General features: G+C 44.0%; 1 protein-coding gene across 6 annotated transcripts in view; it reads right to left on the bottom strand.

Annotated features, from left to right (window-relative positions):
• Positions 1–19,694, bottom strand: part of Nup214 (nuclear pore complex protein Nup214) — a 280,169-nt gene that overhangs the window by 96,113 nt on the left and 164,362 nt on the right. For 5 of the 6 annotated variants that reach the window (XM_075879493.1, XM_037413729.2, XM_037413730.2 and 2 more), the window contains exons 23-25: positions 14,693–14,800; positions 11,753–11,898; positions 7,050–7,475 (exon numbers count right to left, since the gene is read on the bottom strand). In XM_075879493.1, coding sequence (XP_075735608.1) covers positions 7,050–7,475; positions 11,753–11,898; positions 14,693–14,800 — 680 coding nt within the window. The remainder of the gene's footprint in view (positions 1–7,049; positions 7,476–11,752; positions 11,899–14,692; positions 14,801–19,694) is intronic. The other variant, XM_075879492.1, reaches the window with a different exon arrangement.

Below are 19,694 nucleotides of genomic sequence, written 5' to 3'. Positions count from 1 at the left end.
TTAAAAACCCATAATACTGGTTAATTAGAAGTTTTTTCAATAGACAGTCTCGTTGCGACCGTAATTTTACAGTAAAATGGGGAACTTTTCATATGCCAAAACATCTGCCGGACCGCGCTGGTGTCTTCGCCATCACTACTGTCGTCACAGATCTTGAAGCGGCAATCTTTTTTAACGCTGGCGAATCGCCTCGGCGACATCGACTGACTCTTTAGTTGACTTTTGTCGAGACTCGAGTGTGTCACCGTGTCACCCGCGCGCTGGGTTGATTCCACACGTGTTTCCGCGCTTCTGATTTTGAGTGTTGTGGTGGTGACGTACGTTTGATAATGGCAACTCGTGGCCCTTACCGAACGCTAGACCTAGCGACGAAAGTCGAAGTCTTGAAGGAAGTTGACCAGGGAGGCACCGCCAAACAAGACATTGCAAGAAAGTATGGCATTAAGCCTAACACGCTGTCGACATTCATAAAGAATAAGCGCTCAATATTGGATGCGTTTGAAAGTGAAAAATTCAAGACATCGTGGAAGCGGATGCACACCGGCACCTACCCCGAGTTGGAGGAAGCACTGCTGATTTGGATCAGAGAGGCACGAAACAACAAACTTCCTCTCAGTGGTGAAGTCGTCACGGCAAAAGCGTCATCGCTTGCTGAAATGTTGGGCATCAACGACTTCGCTGCTTCGGATGGGTGGCTTACGCGTTTCAAACATCACCACGACTTGATTTTTAAAAGCGTGTGTGGGGAGAAGGCGTCAGTCGATGAGGAAACGTGCCTGACATGGAAAGCGGGCGAGTACCTCGAAGAATACCAGCCGGCAGACATTTTTAATGCAGACGAGACTGCGCTTTTTTATCCGCTGCTACCGGACAAGACCCTGACATTTAAAGACGACGACTGTTCTGGAGGCAAAAGAAGCAAAGAGAGAGTGTCAGTGCTAGTCGCAGCGAACATGACTGGCACAGAACGGTGTCGCCTGCTTGTGATCGGGAAGGCTGCCAAGCCTAGGTGCTTTAAAGGCGTGAAGACACTTCCTGTGGATTATGCCTCGAACAGAAAGGCGTGGATGACATCCGATATATTTAAGGACTGGATCACCAAACTCGACTGCAAGTTCGCGCAATCAAGCCGTAAGGTGTTGTTCCTTGTGGACCAATGTAGTGCCCACATGAACGTACCTGCCTTGAGTGCCATCCGTCTTGTGTACCTGCCTGCAAACACGACGTCTGTGTTACAGCCCATGGACCAGGGCATAATAAAAAATGTGAAGGTATTGTATAGACAGCATCTCGTCGAGCGCATGCTTTTGTGCACGGACAACTCGTCGCAATACGAGGTGAGTTTGCTTAGTGCCATCAACATGCTAGCGCGAGCTTGGACCCGCGTGAAAGAAGAAACCATCGCCAATTGTTTCCGGGTCTGTGGTTTCATGGAAAACTCGGGGAATGCTTCTCCTTGTGCGCCAGTGGAAGTGCAAACAAATGAGCTCGACGACGGTAGCTTTCGCGCCGCTCTCGGTGACGTCCGTTTTGACGAGTATGTCGCTGTGGACAGCAACGTCGAAACACGCGGTCCACTAACGGACAGCGAAATCGTGCAGATGGTTCGGCCCCATGACTGCATTCCTGAAAATGACGATGATGACGACGACATCGGAAATGAGCCACCACAGAGGGCTGCCGATGTAGCTGCAAGTCTTGCTCTTGCGCAGCGGTTTTTTGTTGGAGAACACAACGCCGAAGAAGCACTTCGACACGTGTATTCCTTACAAAACTTGCTAGCCGCAGCCAGATTCGGCAAGCAGAAGAAGATGACAGACTATTTTTCCTCAAAACTGTCGCGCTTTTAAACTAATAAAAGTGCCGTTTTTAGTGCTTTTTGCTTAATTCGAAGTTCGTTTAATTCGAAGTTTTTTGCGGTTCCCGTGAACTTCGTATTAACGGGAGTCGACTGTATATATATATATATATATACAGTCAATCCCGGATATATCCAACTCGAAGGGGATTGCAACGAAAGAGTTCGGTATATCAATATTTCGAAATATGAAATATGCATATTTAAGGCCTAATTAAGGCATTTCAAGCCTCAAAAATCGTTACAAGTACTAGCATAACGATTCACCCACAGTACTATTATGAAGAACAAGGCGTGAACTGCAAGTTACCAGATTTTACGTCGCATGAAAATAGTCCGTGAAACTTCTCTTGCTTTTTGCGCAGGTTTCAGTCATTCTCAATATCATTGAAGCTTTTTAAATAAGTGAATTCAGCTGATTCAGCCTCAACAGCGTTGGTTGACACAGATCACCGGTGGAAGCTTTGTAGGGTTGGAAAGGGTTGGTTAGGAACGGCAGCGATGACATATTCATAACCGCACAGGTACACTTTGGCGGCACCGAACATGACAGCCATGATCTCACCATTGATGCAGTCAGAAACAGCTACGTCGTCATGTTCACCGATTGAGATGGTACCCAGCAATTGCTGATAGGTCACAGAAGTCGTTTCTTCATTCTCTCTCGCTTCCTTTACAATGACACAGTCGTCGAAAAGACAGATGGACAGGTAGACGGATGCGTAAAGCGGCTATGTGCCACAGGGTATTTGAGATGGCGGTATTTTGAGTGTTCTCTAGATTGACGCACGAACGGATGCATGGACGGACAGACAGACAGACTGGCAGACAGATGGACAGGTGGACGTGTAAAGCGGCTATGAGCCACAGGGTATTCGAGATGGCGGTACTTTGAGTGTTCTCTAGATGGACGCACGGACGGACGCACGGACGGAGAGACAGACAGACTAGCAGACAGACGGACAGGTAGACGGACTTGTAAAGCGGCTATGTGCCACACGGTATTCGAGATGGCGGTACTTTGAGTGTTCTCTAGACGAACGCACGGACGGACGCACGAACGGACAGACAGACAGACTGGCAGACAGACGGACAGGTAGACGGACGTGTGAAGTGGCTATGTGCCACAGGGTATGCGAGATGGCGATACTTTGAGTGTTCTCTAGATGGACGCACGGACGGACGCACGGACGGACAGACAGGCAGACTGGCAGACAGACGGACAGGTAGGTGGACGTGTAAAGCGGACATGTGTCACAGGGTATGCGAGATGGCATACTTTGAGTGTTCTCTGGTTAGACGCACGGATGGACGCACGAACGGACAGACTGGCAGATGGACGGACAGGTAGACGGACGTGTAAAGCGGCTATGTGCCACAGGGTATTCGAGATGGCGATATTTGAGTGTTCTCTAGATGGACGCACGGACGGACAGACAGGCAGAAACCCTAGCTGCTAGCTTGAGGCAATGCTCTTTCCAAAGGAACACTGCCAAGTTTCCTCGTTGATAAAACCTGCAAGCCGGCCACTGCCCCAAGAATCTATACCACACCCAGCAGACGCCGTCCAGGCCTTCACGATGGTTCTGAGAAATTACTTGACCGGCGGCGTGCTACTTCGCACCTACAATGCGCACGGGCTCCTTTCTGAGAACGCGGTTTACGCTTCCCAAGGTGTGGATTGTGCAACAATCACTCTACCATTATCTGAGTTGCCCAGGAATGCCGTTTGCGCTCCCTTGGCTATGTGTCTCCCCTCTGTGAATGCTAAACTCACTGCATATTGCACAAACGTCATTTCTTGCTCATCAGGCCCTAACCCAAGAGCGCCGAGCTCTTATGTGCTCTCTCACAACTGTCCTAACAGCTGGATTGCTTGGCGTCGTTAAGCTCTGGGGTTCAGCCGGTGGCCTCACCATATACTGCTCTTTCAGAAGTACTGGAGTTCTGAAGCTTTCAGGATGACGCTGATATATTGGTGGCAACTGCCAATGGACTCAGATCTCGGCATGCCTGGCCTGACAATTATAATTGGCAGATAGCCATCGACCACCTTCGTGGAAGTGCCGAGACATGGCATAAATACGAAGGCATGAAGCAACGGACTTGGCTGAAATGAAGTGCAAGGCTCATTGCTGCTTTCGGCCAGATCTACCATGACACATGTGCACCCAACCAGACAATGTGCACCCAACCAGACAACTATTGATGATGAATCTAAGAAAAGGATTATCCTCGAGGATGCAGCTTAACAGTGCAGCTCCCCTACGAAATGTTCAGAATCCATCCCTCACACGAACACTGGATTCAGCTTGTTTTCACAGCCAGTCCAGAAAAAGGATGTCCTGCCAAGTTTCGATGACCAAATTGACTTGACACTACCCCATGCCCAACATCAAGGCACCCCATACCCACTGCAACCGCTTCCTACAGTACAAGTCCGCGTCGACAAAATCATTGATATGTGGGGTTTAACGTCCCAAAACCAACATATGATTATGAGAGACGCCGTAGTGGAAGGCTCCAGAAATTTCGACCACCTGGGGTTCCTTAACGTGCACCCAAATCTGAGCACACGGCCTACAACATTTTCGCCTCCATAGGAAATGCAGCCGCCGCAGCCGGGATTTGAACCCGCGAGCTGCGGATTAGCAGCCGAGTACCTTAGCCACTAGACCACCGCGGCGGGGCCGCGTCGACAAAATCGGTGAGCTTACAGCTGTTGTACAAACAGGAGCTGCCCGTACTGTGCTACCTTGACACCATGTCCCAGTCACCTTCCTGCCTTGGTCCGAGGCACACTTGAGTGGCCTCGGCTGGAGCCCGTTGCCTGTTGGCGCGTCAGATTGGCAGGTGTGAACCGAAGCCGAGAGCAAGTTCCTAGCCACCATTCCAGCCGTCGAGGAATTGGACGCGGACATGGTTTTGGGTGCGGACTACCTCTTCTCTGGTGAGGTTCAGCCCATCATAGATGGTGGTGCAGTAAATGTCCGTTCTCTGACTCCCGAGCATTATTTACTCATTTCCGAATTCCAAAATTAAAAAAAAAACACCGCAACCACAAGTGTCGAGGAACAACGGCATTTAATTGACCAGCAGGAGGCACATATGCAGACTGTACAGCAGCCGTTGGTTGAGTGTGCTGGTACTGTGCCCAAGATATCCATGGCTGTCATGAACACATTTATCCAAGATCTGCCTGTTGTGCTGAGAGCTGCCAGCCCGGTGTGTGTTCTGCTGACGATGACGTGCAGTGCACTAGAGCACCACCACAGTAGCGTGCGACACTCCCGTGGAACACATGCGCATTGCCCATGCACGTGGCGAGCGACATCGTCGCAAAAGTCACAGGAGGGCGGAAAAAGGCTAGTTGATAAGAAGAGAGGAGAGACGGGCCCAGGGACATTTTGGGGCGACATTGCGATGGGATACGGTGACCGTCACGCTAGGCGCGAGGGTTGTCCTTCATGAGTGCTGCACAGCAGAGGCCACGCTGGTTTGTGGCCTCTATTAAGGCGAGTCGTTTGCTCATCTTATACTGCGAGTTGCGCGTGAGTTCATTTGATTCCCTGCTACTATGTTTCGCACCTGCTTTCCTGCTCTTATGTTTTACATCGTATGTTCTGTTCACCACCAGTCTGGAGGATTCTCAGGGCTCTTGGCCCACTAGTATGCACTCGTGCATGTTGTGCCGGTCTATAAGATCTGTTGAGATTCTTTTGAGTCATGAATTGAAAGTGATTCTTGTTCCAAGCGTTGCGAGCTCGAGTCATGCAAGTCGAATCCCCTTGAGCGAAGGCAGTACCTTCAGCTTTCAAATATACATTATATATATATATATATATATATATATATAAAACACCGTATTCACTCATGTAATGAACGCACTTTTTCTTGAAAAATCGGAACAAAGTTGGGGGGTGCGTTTATTATGCGGGGAAAATTTTAAGAAAACTTTTTCAGTAGGAGCAAAAAAAAATGAAGTAATGTAAAAAAAGTTAGGTCACTCAGCTTATTTGTTGCACTTCACTTATTTTTGGTGGTTGACGGCGCGCAATCTTTTGTAAGCCGTTTCAACACCGCTCATGCACGCCATAAAAACGTTTCACGGCTATTTTTTCTCGCAATCAATCGACCGCAACAGTAGTACCTGCTGTGATCTCAAGGGGTGCCCAGAAGCGTGCACTACGATGCCACGACGCACTTACCAAACTTCGTGGCAACCTCGCACAACAACAACGCCGCCGCCGTTGACATTGTAGCAAGCAACTGATATCGCAGCAAGCTACCACCGAAGGATCAAAACAAACTGTCAATAACAACATTAATGACAAAATAAGGCAGCCGCCTCGCTTGCAACCGAAGCGAGAATTGGGGACCATGTTGTGGAAATAGTCACTATCTTTTTTGGGCAACAAGCAATTTCTTTCTGGTTTTCCAGAAACCTGCGATGCTATGGCGACGTATGGCCCTTCGCGACAGCCATAGAAACAGCAAATCCTGTCGCCATCACTTGAAATGGTGTGCATGTGGTTGGGCCTTAAAGGTCCGCATTTGCAGGAAAGGACAGTCGGTTTGAGCGGGAAGTTTCAAGACTTTCACTCTGAGTGTTTGACAGCTGCGATGTCTCTACACTCGCACCGTTCGTGAACCCCACTGTGGCGCATAAAATATTTGAAAAATACTGGCTAAGTGCCACCCACAGATAGAAAGAAAAACTATACGGCACGCGGCAGCAGGCAAAAGGGGGGAGGAAACGAGCTGCAGTGGCCGGGGGAGAGGGGGTAGCACAATAATGAAATACAGAAGAGATCCAATGGGCAAGGAGGTGGCAGCTGTAGGTTAGTGGGAATGTAGGGAGTGCATTTATTATGCAAGAAAAAAAATCCAAATTGTGACGACTGAAATTGGGGGTGCGTTTATTACGGGTATGGGTTCATTAAGCGAGCAAATACGGTATACATGTGTTTGTGTGTATGTATGTGTGTATTAAAAAGTTCAGTCTTAAAGAAAAATTTTAATGTTCCTTTTGAAATGCAATAACTTCCATCAAATTGGCTTTGTGATTGCTAAACAAAATTGTTTCCTAGTTTTCATGCAGTTAACAGGAAGCTCCCAAGATAAAGCTTCATATTAAGTTGAGCAAGTAGGCTCATCAACAGGTTTCTCAGTCTATTGAAATTTCACTCACCTCTGATGCAACAGCAGAAGTAGCAGCGGCTGTCAGGTTGAGACTTTCCGGCTGACTTGCTACGGATGAAATGGGCTGAAATGGTGACGTGGAAGCAGTCACCTGGGTCCCAGAGATGCCAGCACTGCCAGCCGCAGACTGTGTGAAGGCAGATGACCCAAATGGAAGGCACGACAGCTGAGGCATTGCAGCATCTTTTACGGAATCGTCTTTAGAAGGCAGTGCTGCACCAGATTGAGGGTGCACTATCTGAAAGCCACCAAACTTGGCTTGAAGTGGTGCAGGGACACTACCAGTTGTCGATGTACCAGTTGTGGGCTTGTCGTTGGCAGATGACAGGGTAAAGTTGAAAGCTGCTGCAGTAGACACTGACGTCGAACCCGTATTGCCGAAGAGTGACTTCTCAGGTGTTGCCTCTTGCTGGTCCTAAACAAAAATGAAAGCACAAATGTAAGCAAGCGGTCTCGCTACATTCGACCACGGTGAGAAGGTTTGAGGAAGCATTAAACCAAAGGAGACAAGCACTAAAGAGGCAGTCCAGGTCAGCAGGAATGAAGAGCAGCAATAACTTCAGTCCCGGAAAATTAAAATTATGGAGCAACATGTATTAGAGATTAATATCCCTTAAAACAAGAGGAAACAATTGAATGAAAATTTAACAGAATAAAGCACTTACTCCTTTTGTCAAATATGATTTCAGTTTTTCAAGATTTCTAACTAGTTACTAACTGCTTATACAAGGTTTGAGCTCGACACATACAAGGTTTGAGCTCGACACCCCAGACCTAGAAGCAGAGAAGTAGCTTTCTTTCCTCTTTTGGCTCATTGAGAAGCGGGCGTTGTCATTTTCCCATTTGTACCTGAGATCTACAGAGAAACCCCATACGAATTTTGCAAAGAGAAAGCATCCTAGTTGTCACTCATACCTCTGTAGCTTCATGCTGCAGACAAGCAATGATGATTCCTCTCTTTCATAAACCTTCCTTTACGTTGAAGGCTGCACAGGGTGCATCCTCGAAACCAATGCAAGGTTCCTCCTCCTCCTATGCTTTCTCGCCTAGAACGCAATGATTTAGCCTTTGCTGTATATGTTAGAGATTCTTTTGATCCTCGAAATTTCTCCTTGTTTGCTCAGAGTCATCTACTCTTTTGAGTTTGTAAGCAAAGCAACGTAACCTTGCTCCAGACACTCAGATACACCCAGGCATATGTCTAGAGTACCGCAAAAGTGGCTTCTTCCTTCGTCAACCTCTCACACGCAGGAGCTACAGCCTTTGCCTTAGCACTGGTGACAAGCGGATAACAAGTTGGTGCCAAGTGCCAATTCAATCTGTGTGCACCGGTCACATGCTATTTGTATGCACCATATTCCAATAGATGATGCTCTTTCAATCAATCATAGGTTTGTTGGCGATGAGCCATTCCTGATACGGAAATTTGATCTTTTATCGGGGTCACTAGTAACTTCACTTTGTCACATTTCACTGTTGAATTTCAGCGCATGCTGTAGAACTGTCATAGTTGCCTGTATCAGCAGAAGGGCTTCATAAGCCCACTTGCTTGCGGTTACACTCTAAAAGTATGCAATCTTGGCAAATATTACAGTCGCGAGCGCCACGGGTCGAGCCCGAATGAAAAAACACAACCCCTACAGTTACCATGCTTCAGTTAGAAATTCTTTCAGTAGTTATCTGGTTGGAGGAATGCCTTATTTTTTTACCCATAAAAATAGAATCTTGTCTTAATGCATAATTTTGTAATCGAGATATAAGTAAGCTCTTCAAGCTCCAGCAACCTTCGAATTCGAAGAGATCATGTTCGAAAGCCAACGATATAATCATGGCACTTGCCAAAGTGTAGGACTCCAGATTCATTTCTCCCACCTTGAGTAATTTGCACCTAAAGCTCAGTGACGCACAAACTTAAAAGTGCAGAGCTGTTTATCAAATCGTTCCTAATGAACCAAGAAAACCATCATCATAAACAGTTATGCATCACAGAAATCAGGTATATTCCACTGCTCAGTACTGGTACAGTAAAAATAAAAAAGGCAACAGTTAGCTCCACAACTGGCACTGATTGATTGATTGATTTGTGGGGTTTAACGTCTCAAAACCACCATATGATTATGAGAGACGCCGTAGTGGAGGGCTCCGAAAATTTCGACCACCTGGGGTTCTTTAACGTGCACCCAAATCTGAGCACACGGGCCTACGACATTTCCGCCTCCATCGGAAATGCAGCCGGGATTCGATCCCGCGACCTGCGGGTCAGCAGCCGAGTACCTTAGCCACTAGACCACCACGGCGGGGCAACTGGCACTGAAGTGATGGCGGAAAGCGGAAGACCTTACTACGGAATGAGAAAGGCAGCAGCGGCTGCGAAAAAGCCCCAAAGCAATAGCAATTTCGCCAAAGCAATTTTCGCCCTTGGACAACCGTGTCGTGTCTGTGACTGTCTATGGCTCAAATTCAACCATTCTACACCGAGAATGAACATAGAAACCACTTAGCTAAAGCTTAGCAACAACCTAGAACCTGCATCAGTTAGCTAAGGTCTACAAACAACCTAGAAGAAACCAGATTAGTCTTTACAATCCAGTTTTGCTGTTAGTTACAAGCTCGTGGCTTAGTGAAAACTTTGTCAATTTTACAAATTTTCATTCTAGCCAAAATGTGACTGAGACGAACATTTCTGTTTTTCATCTTCATTGCAGCCGGGACCGAACTCACAAACCAGAGCTTGGGACTGAGACGTGGTTACGTTCCCAAATGAAACCATACTTAACTACATGCAGACAGCACATGTTATACATATAGAATGAGAGAATGAATATAGGGGGCAAACCCTTATTACAGTATGCTAGAGCTTAACTGATTCAGACACATTGGCCAAAAGACAGATTCTATACACACTTAAAATGCTTCATAAACGAATGAAAACTAATTGCACTATTAGTGATGCGATCACAAGACAGTGTGGGTTTCTTCTCCCCTCATTTACTACGGCTTGCATTCTTGGCCACTGTTTATTATTAATAACCAACACAACCTTCAAAAATAACTAAATATTTAGACCAAGTGCAATGCCAAAAAAAAAAAAATGCCACAAGTGACTCAATCCGTTGTTGTACACATTTTGAAAACTGAACAGCCATTTTCAGAATTACATTATGAAGTGGTTTTCACACCTGAATACTTTTAGCAATTTTGTTATAACACTATATATTAAGGAGTATTTTTTATTAATGACACAAAGTTTCCGGAACCATTTTAAGCCTTTTTTATATATAGATGCACAGGCATCTAAAAAGTGCGATTCAACACTCTCTAGTGGGTAAAATGTGTCTCTCAAGTAATAATGACAGATGCCTGCACTATGCCCATGGGATTGACAATGTGGTCTTGCTCCCAATTTGTTTAATTGCAAGAGTAGCCTTGTAATAATCAAAAGCTATGAACAAATATGTATATATACCTGCCTCATGCATCTAATTACAAGATTAAGCCATAGCACACTATTTGACTATTCCAAAGACCACTAATAAGTTTCATGACCTGGCTGCCCCACAACTCCTCTAAAGAAAAGGAGGGGAAGCTTTATACAACAAGAAATGGTGGAGATTACCACACATTTCCTTACACAAAGGAGATGTAAATTTCAACTTCTCTGTCCTGCAGTGTCTCAATGTACTTTGCGGAAGCATGTGTTCTTCAGAGCAAACACAATACTTTCACTCACAGGCAGAGACAATTTTAGATCACATATTTCTGATTGATTCAACCAATCAAAATGGTCTATCTAGATCTGTTACAATGAGAAAGGCGATTTCCCTAGCTGTCAGTGGCAATGATGCATCCTAATGCCTCCATCATTAGGCTGTGGTCTTTGATGTCAAGCTTTCATAATTTCTGCAGAAATGTCAACAGAAACTTCAAATGGAAAGAGAACTCACTGCCATTTCGGAAGAGCTACAGCCTTTAAATCATTTCACAAGGCATGTTGCTCAATAGCAAAACTTGTCTTTAAAATATATGTATTCAGATTATTTGTTCAGTTACAAAGCATTTCATAGCCTTAGTTGAACCTAACCACACACAACACAATTCTCAGTAGAACAAAGACATACAAGACAGGCAGCAATGATAAGTACATAAAAGAGCTCACTGGTGACATCTAGTATTTCTTTTATTCATCTGTAAACTAATTCTACCAGATCTGCTGTATTGTTCAATCTCAAATAATCTTTGGGGATTTTTTTATCCTTGAGCATGAGATCAGAAACTGAGGGTGTAGTCAAATTTTTGGGAGGAAAGACAGGGGAAAAGGAGGAATTTGTCTAGATGACAATCATTCTTCCTCCATTAATATGATACTACACTGATCTAAATGCATAAAGATCTTATGAACTCATTGCATTTCAAGCACCATTGTCATGGCTGTGTACAAGAATACTAGACTGCCACGTAAGTGCTTGGATTCAATTCCCGTAGAAGCCCCGTTTCTTTTTTTTTTTTTCTCATAGTGCTAAATGGCCGATAATGACACCAGCGGTGGTGGTGGCAAACTAATGCCCCCTAATTCGGCTGTTGAGAGCTCTCACCAGCATCTGTTACATTTGTGGACATGCAGAAAAAGAGAGAAAAAGAACATTGCACGAGTGACTAAAGCACTAGGTGATGTATTAATCAAAAACGCCTTACGAATCCGCGCTTAAAAAGTGGCCCAGAGGTGACCACACCAAAGCCACCGTATCCAGGTGCTGCCGTTGTGCTTTTTGCAAAGGAGAAGAATGATGTTTGCGCTGGTGCTTGCCCTGCTGTCGACACTGCAGATGGGAGTGATGACACTGGAGGATAAAAAAAAATTAAAATACTAACAGTGCTTTACCACACAAAATTGACCAAAGGCGCAGAAGGGTAGAAAATGAAAAGAGATAAAAATATAGACAATAATGTAATGTATACTAACAAATCTATTCATTTACATTTAGCAACATTTAGCCTTATCTACAAATAATTGCAACATTTCACACTAAAAAACTCACTACAGCTCTCGCTTGTGCTTCCTGAGATGCACAAAAAAAATATTCAAGTAGGTGTTTGGCTTAATGTTAGATACCAAGCCGCTCTCTTCATGAGAAAAGAACTGAACTATGAACATGCTGGAGATAGCATGAGTACAAAATTTGAGAGTACAAAACAACATCTTGCATTACAGCCCTGACACTTTCAGAATGCACTCAAAGTCTGCAATAAAAGGAACATATTACAAAATGCAAGAAGTTGCATGCGAAATAAGTGTAGGCAAAACATCAAGCTAGTATTGGAACACCAAAAAATGAACCTGAAGTAGTTCATACTTCTCTTACTAAAACTTCTTGCAGTAGGGTAAAAAAACAAATAAACAAACAAAAAAATATTATTTCAACACTTAAATCTAAAAAAAACACTGCCAGGTCCAGACATGCAGTTTTTATTAGATGTTGATTCATTTCATTAGGAGACTTTGAATTTTTGAGGTACTATGAAATCCATATATTTTTACACGTGTAACCATCATCACAAATAGACCAGTAAATTGAGTGCGGGGATTATATTCAAGTTTGGGAGCTTGAATAGTGTTGAGGGCCCCTAAGACAATGAAGTGGGTCACAGAACAAATTTGTGATAAGGACATCGTCAAAATCCCGAAGAATAAACACACACGAGCAGGCATTGTAGCACAAAGACAAGGTAACAGCTGGTTATTAAAGGGCCTAAAAAACCACCAGCAACAATTTTTCATCATTTTTAGAAAACGTATGCATTGAGTTCAGAGTGCCATCATGATCAACGATGCCAAACATAGCAGCACTATGAGTCACAGGTGCACACAAATTTTAAAAAATAATTACTTCCCCTCTCCAGGCCTTTTGGCAGTATTCAGCCCCTGTCTTCACCGTGACGTTAACAGTTTCGTGTACTCGTCACCCACAGTAGCCGCACAGGCTCACCGCTTTTCCTCCTCGCACAGTGGGGAGGAGCATAGCAAATGACAGGGTTCATACAGGTTTCCAAGGGGAACATTAGAGGACTTTTTCAAGGACTTTTAAAAACTTTAAGGAGCACGACTGCAGCTCACAGTAAACTTGATTGAACAAAACAAAGGATGTTTAGCTCACTTATTGCATACTTTCACTATACTAGAAGTTCTGAAGCTCAGGGCAGGTCTCTCAGTCTTTTTTTCTATTTGCATCTTAATGCTATCAATTTCATCAGTCTTCCCATTCATAGCCTTTCGTAGGCTGTCGGAGTGCGCTAGGCTAGGGGCTGAGGTGCTGTATTGTTTTTTTTTTTTTTTTTCAACAATTTAGTGAGAGATACCACTAAAAGCAAAGCCGAAAGAAATCCTTTCAAACAATAATAGTTGTCTGCTGCAATAAGCGTATTTGCACAACTTTTCCTTTTTCCGAAGAGCTCAAGATGCCATGGCCTCAATGGCCCAACAGCTTATGATTTCTGGCCTACCGAAGTCGGAAGGGAATGTGAATGCCTCGATCTCGCCAATCGGCGGTTTGACCGTGCCCGATTTGAAAATCGAGGTGTCACTGAACGCGATAAGCAAGAAAGTTTGTCCAGGACCTCGCTCAACTGCCGTGAATTGGGAGTCGTACAATCATACCCTGTGAAAATTCACAATATTCAAGAATTTTCAAGGACAAACGAAATTCCAGAATTTTCAAGGTCTTGAAAATGCAATTTACAATTTCAAGCATTTTCAAGGGTTTCATTTCCTGTGCGAACCCTAGAAGGAAATAGTGAAAGAAGCAAGGGTCTTTTTTGTATCATGAAATGCATGTAACTCCACTATTAGGGCACCATTTCAAAAAATTGTCACTGCTGGTAGTCAGGCAAGCCGTACGAAGTAAGCCCGCTAAGCGCAATCCACATGCCGACATACGTGTGGAACAACACACCGCCTGCAGTAGTTGCAAACTGCTTTTCTGCTAAGCGCAATCCACATGCAGACATGTGTGCGGAACAACACACCGCCTGCAGTAATCACAAACTGCTTTAGGCATAACGGCTTCATGCACAACGCTGCTGATCCAGGTGTGGTAGCCGATGAAGAAACCGGCGAAGAGAAAGATGGCCGCTATGTGAGCATCATGCCAGCTGATGTGCCCCTGGACGATTACTTCGCAATTGACAGCGATGTTGCCGTGGCCGGCACAGTGACCGAGAGCGATATCGTCGCCGAAGTCTTGGACAGCGAAGGGGAATCGGCTGACGAGGACGTAAATGATGCTGACCAGCGCCACACAATGACAGAGGCTGTGCATGCATTGGCCGTTTTGGAGGACATATGCATGCTTTCCTCGGACAGTGTGCACAGACTAAGCCACCTGCAGGAACTTTGCAAAATTGTGACTTCGTCGCAAATTGCATCCGTGAAGCAAACCGCAATCAGAGACTTTTTCAAGAAATAAAAGTCTAATGGTGTTAGAGACATTTTTCAAGTGTTTTGTTGGCACTTGCGATAATTTGTACCCTCGTTTAATTCGGAAATTCTCTCCAATCACGTGAAGTCCAAATTAACAGAGTTTTACTCTATCACAATATTATTAGTACAATGCCAGATTTTAAATAAAGTGCACTGACCTGCACTGGAGGTGGGGATGTGCGTAGTAGAAACTACAGCTTCACTTTCCTGTTCTGGCGTAAGAGACAAAGGAGGTGTCACATCTTCGTACAGTGGCTCCGCATTTCCTACAAAATAGGTAAAGCAAACTGCTCAAGAATGTTGTGTAGTAAGTGCAATAATTATGTCGACACGCATGTTAAACTTGGCTACTTACCAGAGGAAAAAAAAACTACTGCTGCTGATTTCACTATATTTTCCTGTATGCCATGCTTTAGAATTCTGGTGCCTGATTAGTAACATTTCCTTAGTACAAGGCAGCAAATGACTCACTTGTACAAAGGCCTTGATGAACTACGCTGCTGATGGTAATACCGGTTCTAGCCTTGGCAGATATATGCCCACAGCAATGCTGAAGCCCAGTGAAATGTTTGACTAAGACATACATTCAGTTTCCGAACCCTAGCACAGTACATCTTGCAATTCAATTCTAAAGTACCACCCCCCAATTCATGTGCAATACTTTGCCATTGCTTGAAAAAATCAATACATTATTGCCAAGGTTAATTAAAACTGCAGTAGCCATTAAGAATACAGCAGCTTCCTGCCAGCAAGCATGAAAATGGACACACGTATGCACAAACACACACTTCACAATTGCAGGTCAGTGTTTGTAGAATTATCACTAAGTTGCTCTGGCTTTAATCAAAGATAGTAAAAGTGTGTTTGTTGTTACCAATAAAGGAGGAAGAAAGGGTATGGACACAAGCGACAGCCACAGGCTATGGTCGGCTCAATCACTCGAATACCTTCGATGTAGCCAGACGTCTGGGTCCAGTTCCCTTCTTCACATTTTCTACACGTTCTGGTGCTAAAACCTGGGATCGAACTAGGGACCTTGTAGGCAAATTTTTCGAACAAAAAGGCATTTTCAGTTTCTGCAGGATCCCTTATGCTTTTCACAGTGATGCTACCGAGGTCTGCTGATTTGGCACAATTTTTAAACCAGCAAAATTTGCATTTTGGAGCAATCCAGAGCAACTAACTTCACATCCTGAAGGAGAAGCAAGTTGCATTTACATTCAAAGACATGAATAATTATTTTGGGGCTCTTGTGATGAGCTAAGAATATTTCGATTCATTGCAAACTTCATGGAGCCAGACATCTTACAAGCACTTCCTATTTTAGTTGATGATGCAAAAATAATGTCGTCTGGCTGTTGAGCATTCTGGAAAAACTTGTTCAGTGATTATTTCAGTAGCAAATAAATAGAATACTGGTTGAATAAAAAAGTACTTCATAAAATAGCACACTAAATAAATTATGTGGTTATCAGCAGATTTAATAGACAAATGCTATGACGTACAATGCTAGAGGCTCACACAATCCGAACTGAATTTCTCTAAGATGAATTTAAAGATTAAAAAAAAAGGTTCTTTTTCTTTACAACCGATTATATATCTAGGCATAACATGACGTCATTTAGTTAGTCTCATAAAACCAGCCTCCTCCGGCAGTCATCTCTCTGTGCTGAAATTGAATGATTTAACAAACTCAGTATTCCTTTTGCAGCGGTGTTTTATCTGGCTAGAGCCACAACAAAAACACCTATAGTGTCTTCTAGAAATCAGTACAAAAAGAAAGAAAAAGAGAAACCTCGAGTGGTACTTCATGCATTCGCCTAAAACAACTCGAAAGCGAGAGCCACTTTGTTTTCATTGATATAGCAATTACATGGACATTCTCGACTGGCTTTTTGCCTTCGCCAGTAGCATAAGCAGAAATATTTTTTTTTGGGGGGGGGGGGGGGGGGGGATCTTGAACTGGAAAGAAGGCAGGCAGGCAAATGGTCATTTTGGGCTATATATATGGCATGGCAAAAGAAAATGATATATGCCATGGCAAAAGAAAAATGACGTCAAGCCTTATTATTTGATATAACAATACAATTTGTTGGTCTTGCATTCACTCCTATGAACTTAAGGGGAGATGCGGGTCGTAAAATGAGTTTTTTTTTCAAAATTACCGATTTTTATTTTTTCCTGTTTTGATAAGATTAGTACCTCTACTGTTATGAAAAAAAAAATTACAAGGCGAGACTTAACTGCAGATGCTTCAAAATTGCATCTAAAGAGCACAAGGTGCCTGTTAAAAGGTCCAAAGTGAGCAGTCTTCGAGCACCTTGCCACCGATAATGCGCTGCCACTCGCCATTGTTGATCACATGAGCGGAAGAGTTGAGCCTCACTCTTCAAATAACAACAGTTTCACTTGCTGATGCAGCACAAGAATTAATAAGAAGAAGCACGCTTCGACGCATTTTTTGAGCGCCGTGACTGGCTTTTCACGTGGTACGGATCGGGGGACCGCCATTGGCCACTGCGCGCCTGTATGTGCTGTGACGCCTATTTGCGGGGTCCATGTCTTGTCGAGCAGTGCAGCTGAACAATGCTTTTCTCGTGTAATTATCTCTGTTATGAATGAGAAAAGCCATTGCTCGCAAGTGAAAGGCGTTGTGCGGCGCGCTCTGTAGGAATAGGCTACAAGCAGCTGGTCCGATTTGCGGCAGTTGTTGGCTTGCAAAAGCCAATGCATCAAAAGTCATTCGCACCCATCAGCCGGAAAGTTCGTGATGCGGCTATGTAATGACAGCACTAATCTTGTGAGGTCGAAAGAGCTCGCAGTGAGGGAACTTAGCAGGGACAACATTGCCATTATGTACGACGGTATGTGGCACAAACATGGCCGCAAAATGGCACGACACTGGGCTTAGTTTTGATTTCGCAGACCTGTCGAACTTCTTCCTAGCTTTCAGTTGGTTGGCTCTGCCAGATGGAGCGGAAGTTTGGCAAGCGTTTCATGACCCTGTCTGTGAGCGAAATGTCTGTGAGGATTCGGCTCGAAAAAGCCGAGAGGGACAAACTTATGGTGCTGGCGTATTTTAGTGGCAGTAGCCACTAAAAAAAAGATTGTTCTTTTTGGTTGTCAAATTTAATCAGACTTAATGATATCTTTCATAAAAACAACTCAATTTTAACTTTAAAAGTTGTTTTCCTCAAAACACAAATTTTGCCATTTTTTTTTGCAATGTGCCCCTCCTTTTTCAGGCACTTCTAGTGCTCGGATCTGCATGAAATTTTGCCTAAATTTTTTCCAAGGTGTGACAAATGCAATTATCTAGTTTAAATTTCAATATTTTATGGTATACTAAAGAAAACTGTTTGTAAACCTTTACTAGAGTAGGTGAAATATGGACATTTTACATATTACTTTTCACGCCTATTCCATATTTTGTATGTGCATTTCTAATTAGTTATTTGCATTCTACACTTTATTTCAAATATTAGGAACTATGAACGGTAAAAAATTACGGAAGCTCAGGGATGAAAAGAGGGCGGGCAAAATGGTTAGGGTTTTCACTTTGTCATGTTGCAGGGCTAAAAGTATGCAACTTGCAGAAAAAACTAATTATATATTTGAAATCAGCATAAAAAGTTCCATAAACACCTCAAGTTTCATTGCTCTAGGATGAATATTTAAAAGAAAAATGTCTTCAAGTTGCATCTCCCCTTAATAGAAACTAACGAATTGTAATTGTATCTTTTGGTCCCATTATTGCATAACTCAACAGAATGCTGGATCAAGGCACAATGATCACTCCAGTTACCGAAGCGGTTTTTGTGCTGTCAGATATCTATAAACATGAAGCAGAGGTTCTTAGCGCAGAAATTTTATTAGCAGTCTTATTATGCCTAGATATAGAGCTCGCACCAGCGAATGCGCCCTTTGGGCAACGCAGCCTCTTCCACCCCTTTTTAAAAAAAAAGACGCAGTGGATGCGATGCTGTGATCTTCTTTTTTTTTTTTTTTTGTTTTTAACCGTCAGCTACTGACCCTGGAAAGCGAGGGGCCTATGTGTAAAATGGTGTAGCCAATTCACAGTGGGCCTTCTGATAAGTCGCCAGTGATGGCCCCACTACTGAAACCTGCAGGTATTAAAACTGAATTTCGGCTGCTTTGACCAGGAAGCATGCTTTCATTGATGAGACGACATTTAAAAGAAAAAGACGCACGGGAAAACTTTGTACTTGGACTCGACTGCTCTTTCGAACTCGGCAATCTCGAGTTCGAAAGGGCAGGGTCTTTCGGGGCCCTTACCGCAACAGTGATCACAAACAGGGTTGTGCTGGTGGACGGCATAACGAAAAAGCTCTTTTGAATGAATATCCAGGAATAAAGTATATTAGAAGAAAAGTGTCAACACATTCCCACCGTTCACATATTCTTTTGTGGACGTTAAGCACGGAAAATTAGATCACAATGTCCAGAAGTAGAGGTGAACGACATTCTGGCAGCAAACGTCAAGTTGTAACTGGAAATCGCTTCAATTACGCGCTGCACAAACAAGCTATCAACAGCATTCCTGGAACAGACAACCTCTGCCAATGAATCGCCGCCAGTTTCATGCTACCAATTGGACTAGATGTCATGAGCGCCTGCGGAGAGTGCGTTTCGCTGTTAAGCGGACTTGCACAACAGAAGACGCGTCGACACTAAACATAACATTGTGCATTACTTAGGATGCACACGCGACCGATGTTTGTTCAGCGGAATAATTCTAGGTACTTGATTGTGACTTTGGTGGCCCCGAGAAAAAAAAGCACATGTTTGATGTGCCGGCGTGGCTATTGCCGGTGATAGACGATTCCAAATTCGAATTTGGCGCAGTTTGGTGCGATTTCTGCAGATATCAGGATGGCGCAGTAAATCTGATTCGGAGCACTTTGGCGCAGTTGGTGCAGGAGTGGGATCACTGTCTTTAAGATCAGTGCATGCAGCAAGCCACAGATCTTGCATCATTGGCAGCAACGGTACTTGAATGCCTTTTCCACCACAAAAATGACAAGGAGTGCACCAGGTTTCTCAGATTTATTTGGTCTCGGCTAACCTGATCGTGTCAATATTGTCGCATCCCTATCTGTGTCCAATATTGATACAAAGTCTGGTAACAGCATTACTAGC

This window comes from Rhipicephalus microplus, chromosome X (assembly GCF_043290135.1).
Source record: "Rhipicephalus microplus isolate Deutch F79 chromosome X, USDA_Rmic, whole genome shotgun sequence".
Taxonomy (NCBI): domain Eukaryota; kingdom Metazoa; phylum Arthropoda; class Arachnida; order Ixodida; family Ixodidae; genus Rhipicephalus; species Rhipicephalus microplus.
The sequence above is the reverse complement of the archived record's forward strand: the minus strand, read 5'-3'. Positions and strand labels throughout refer to the sequence as shown.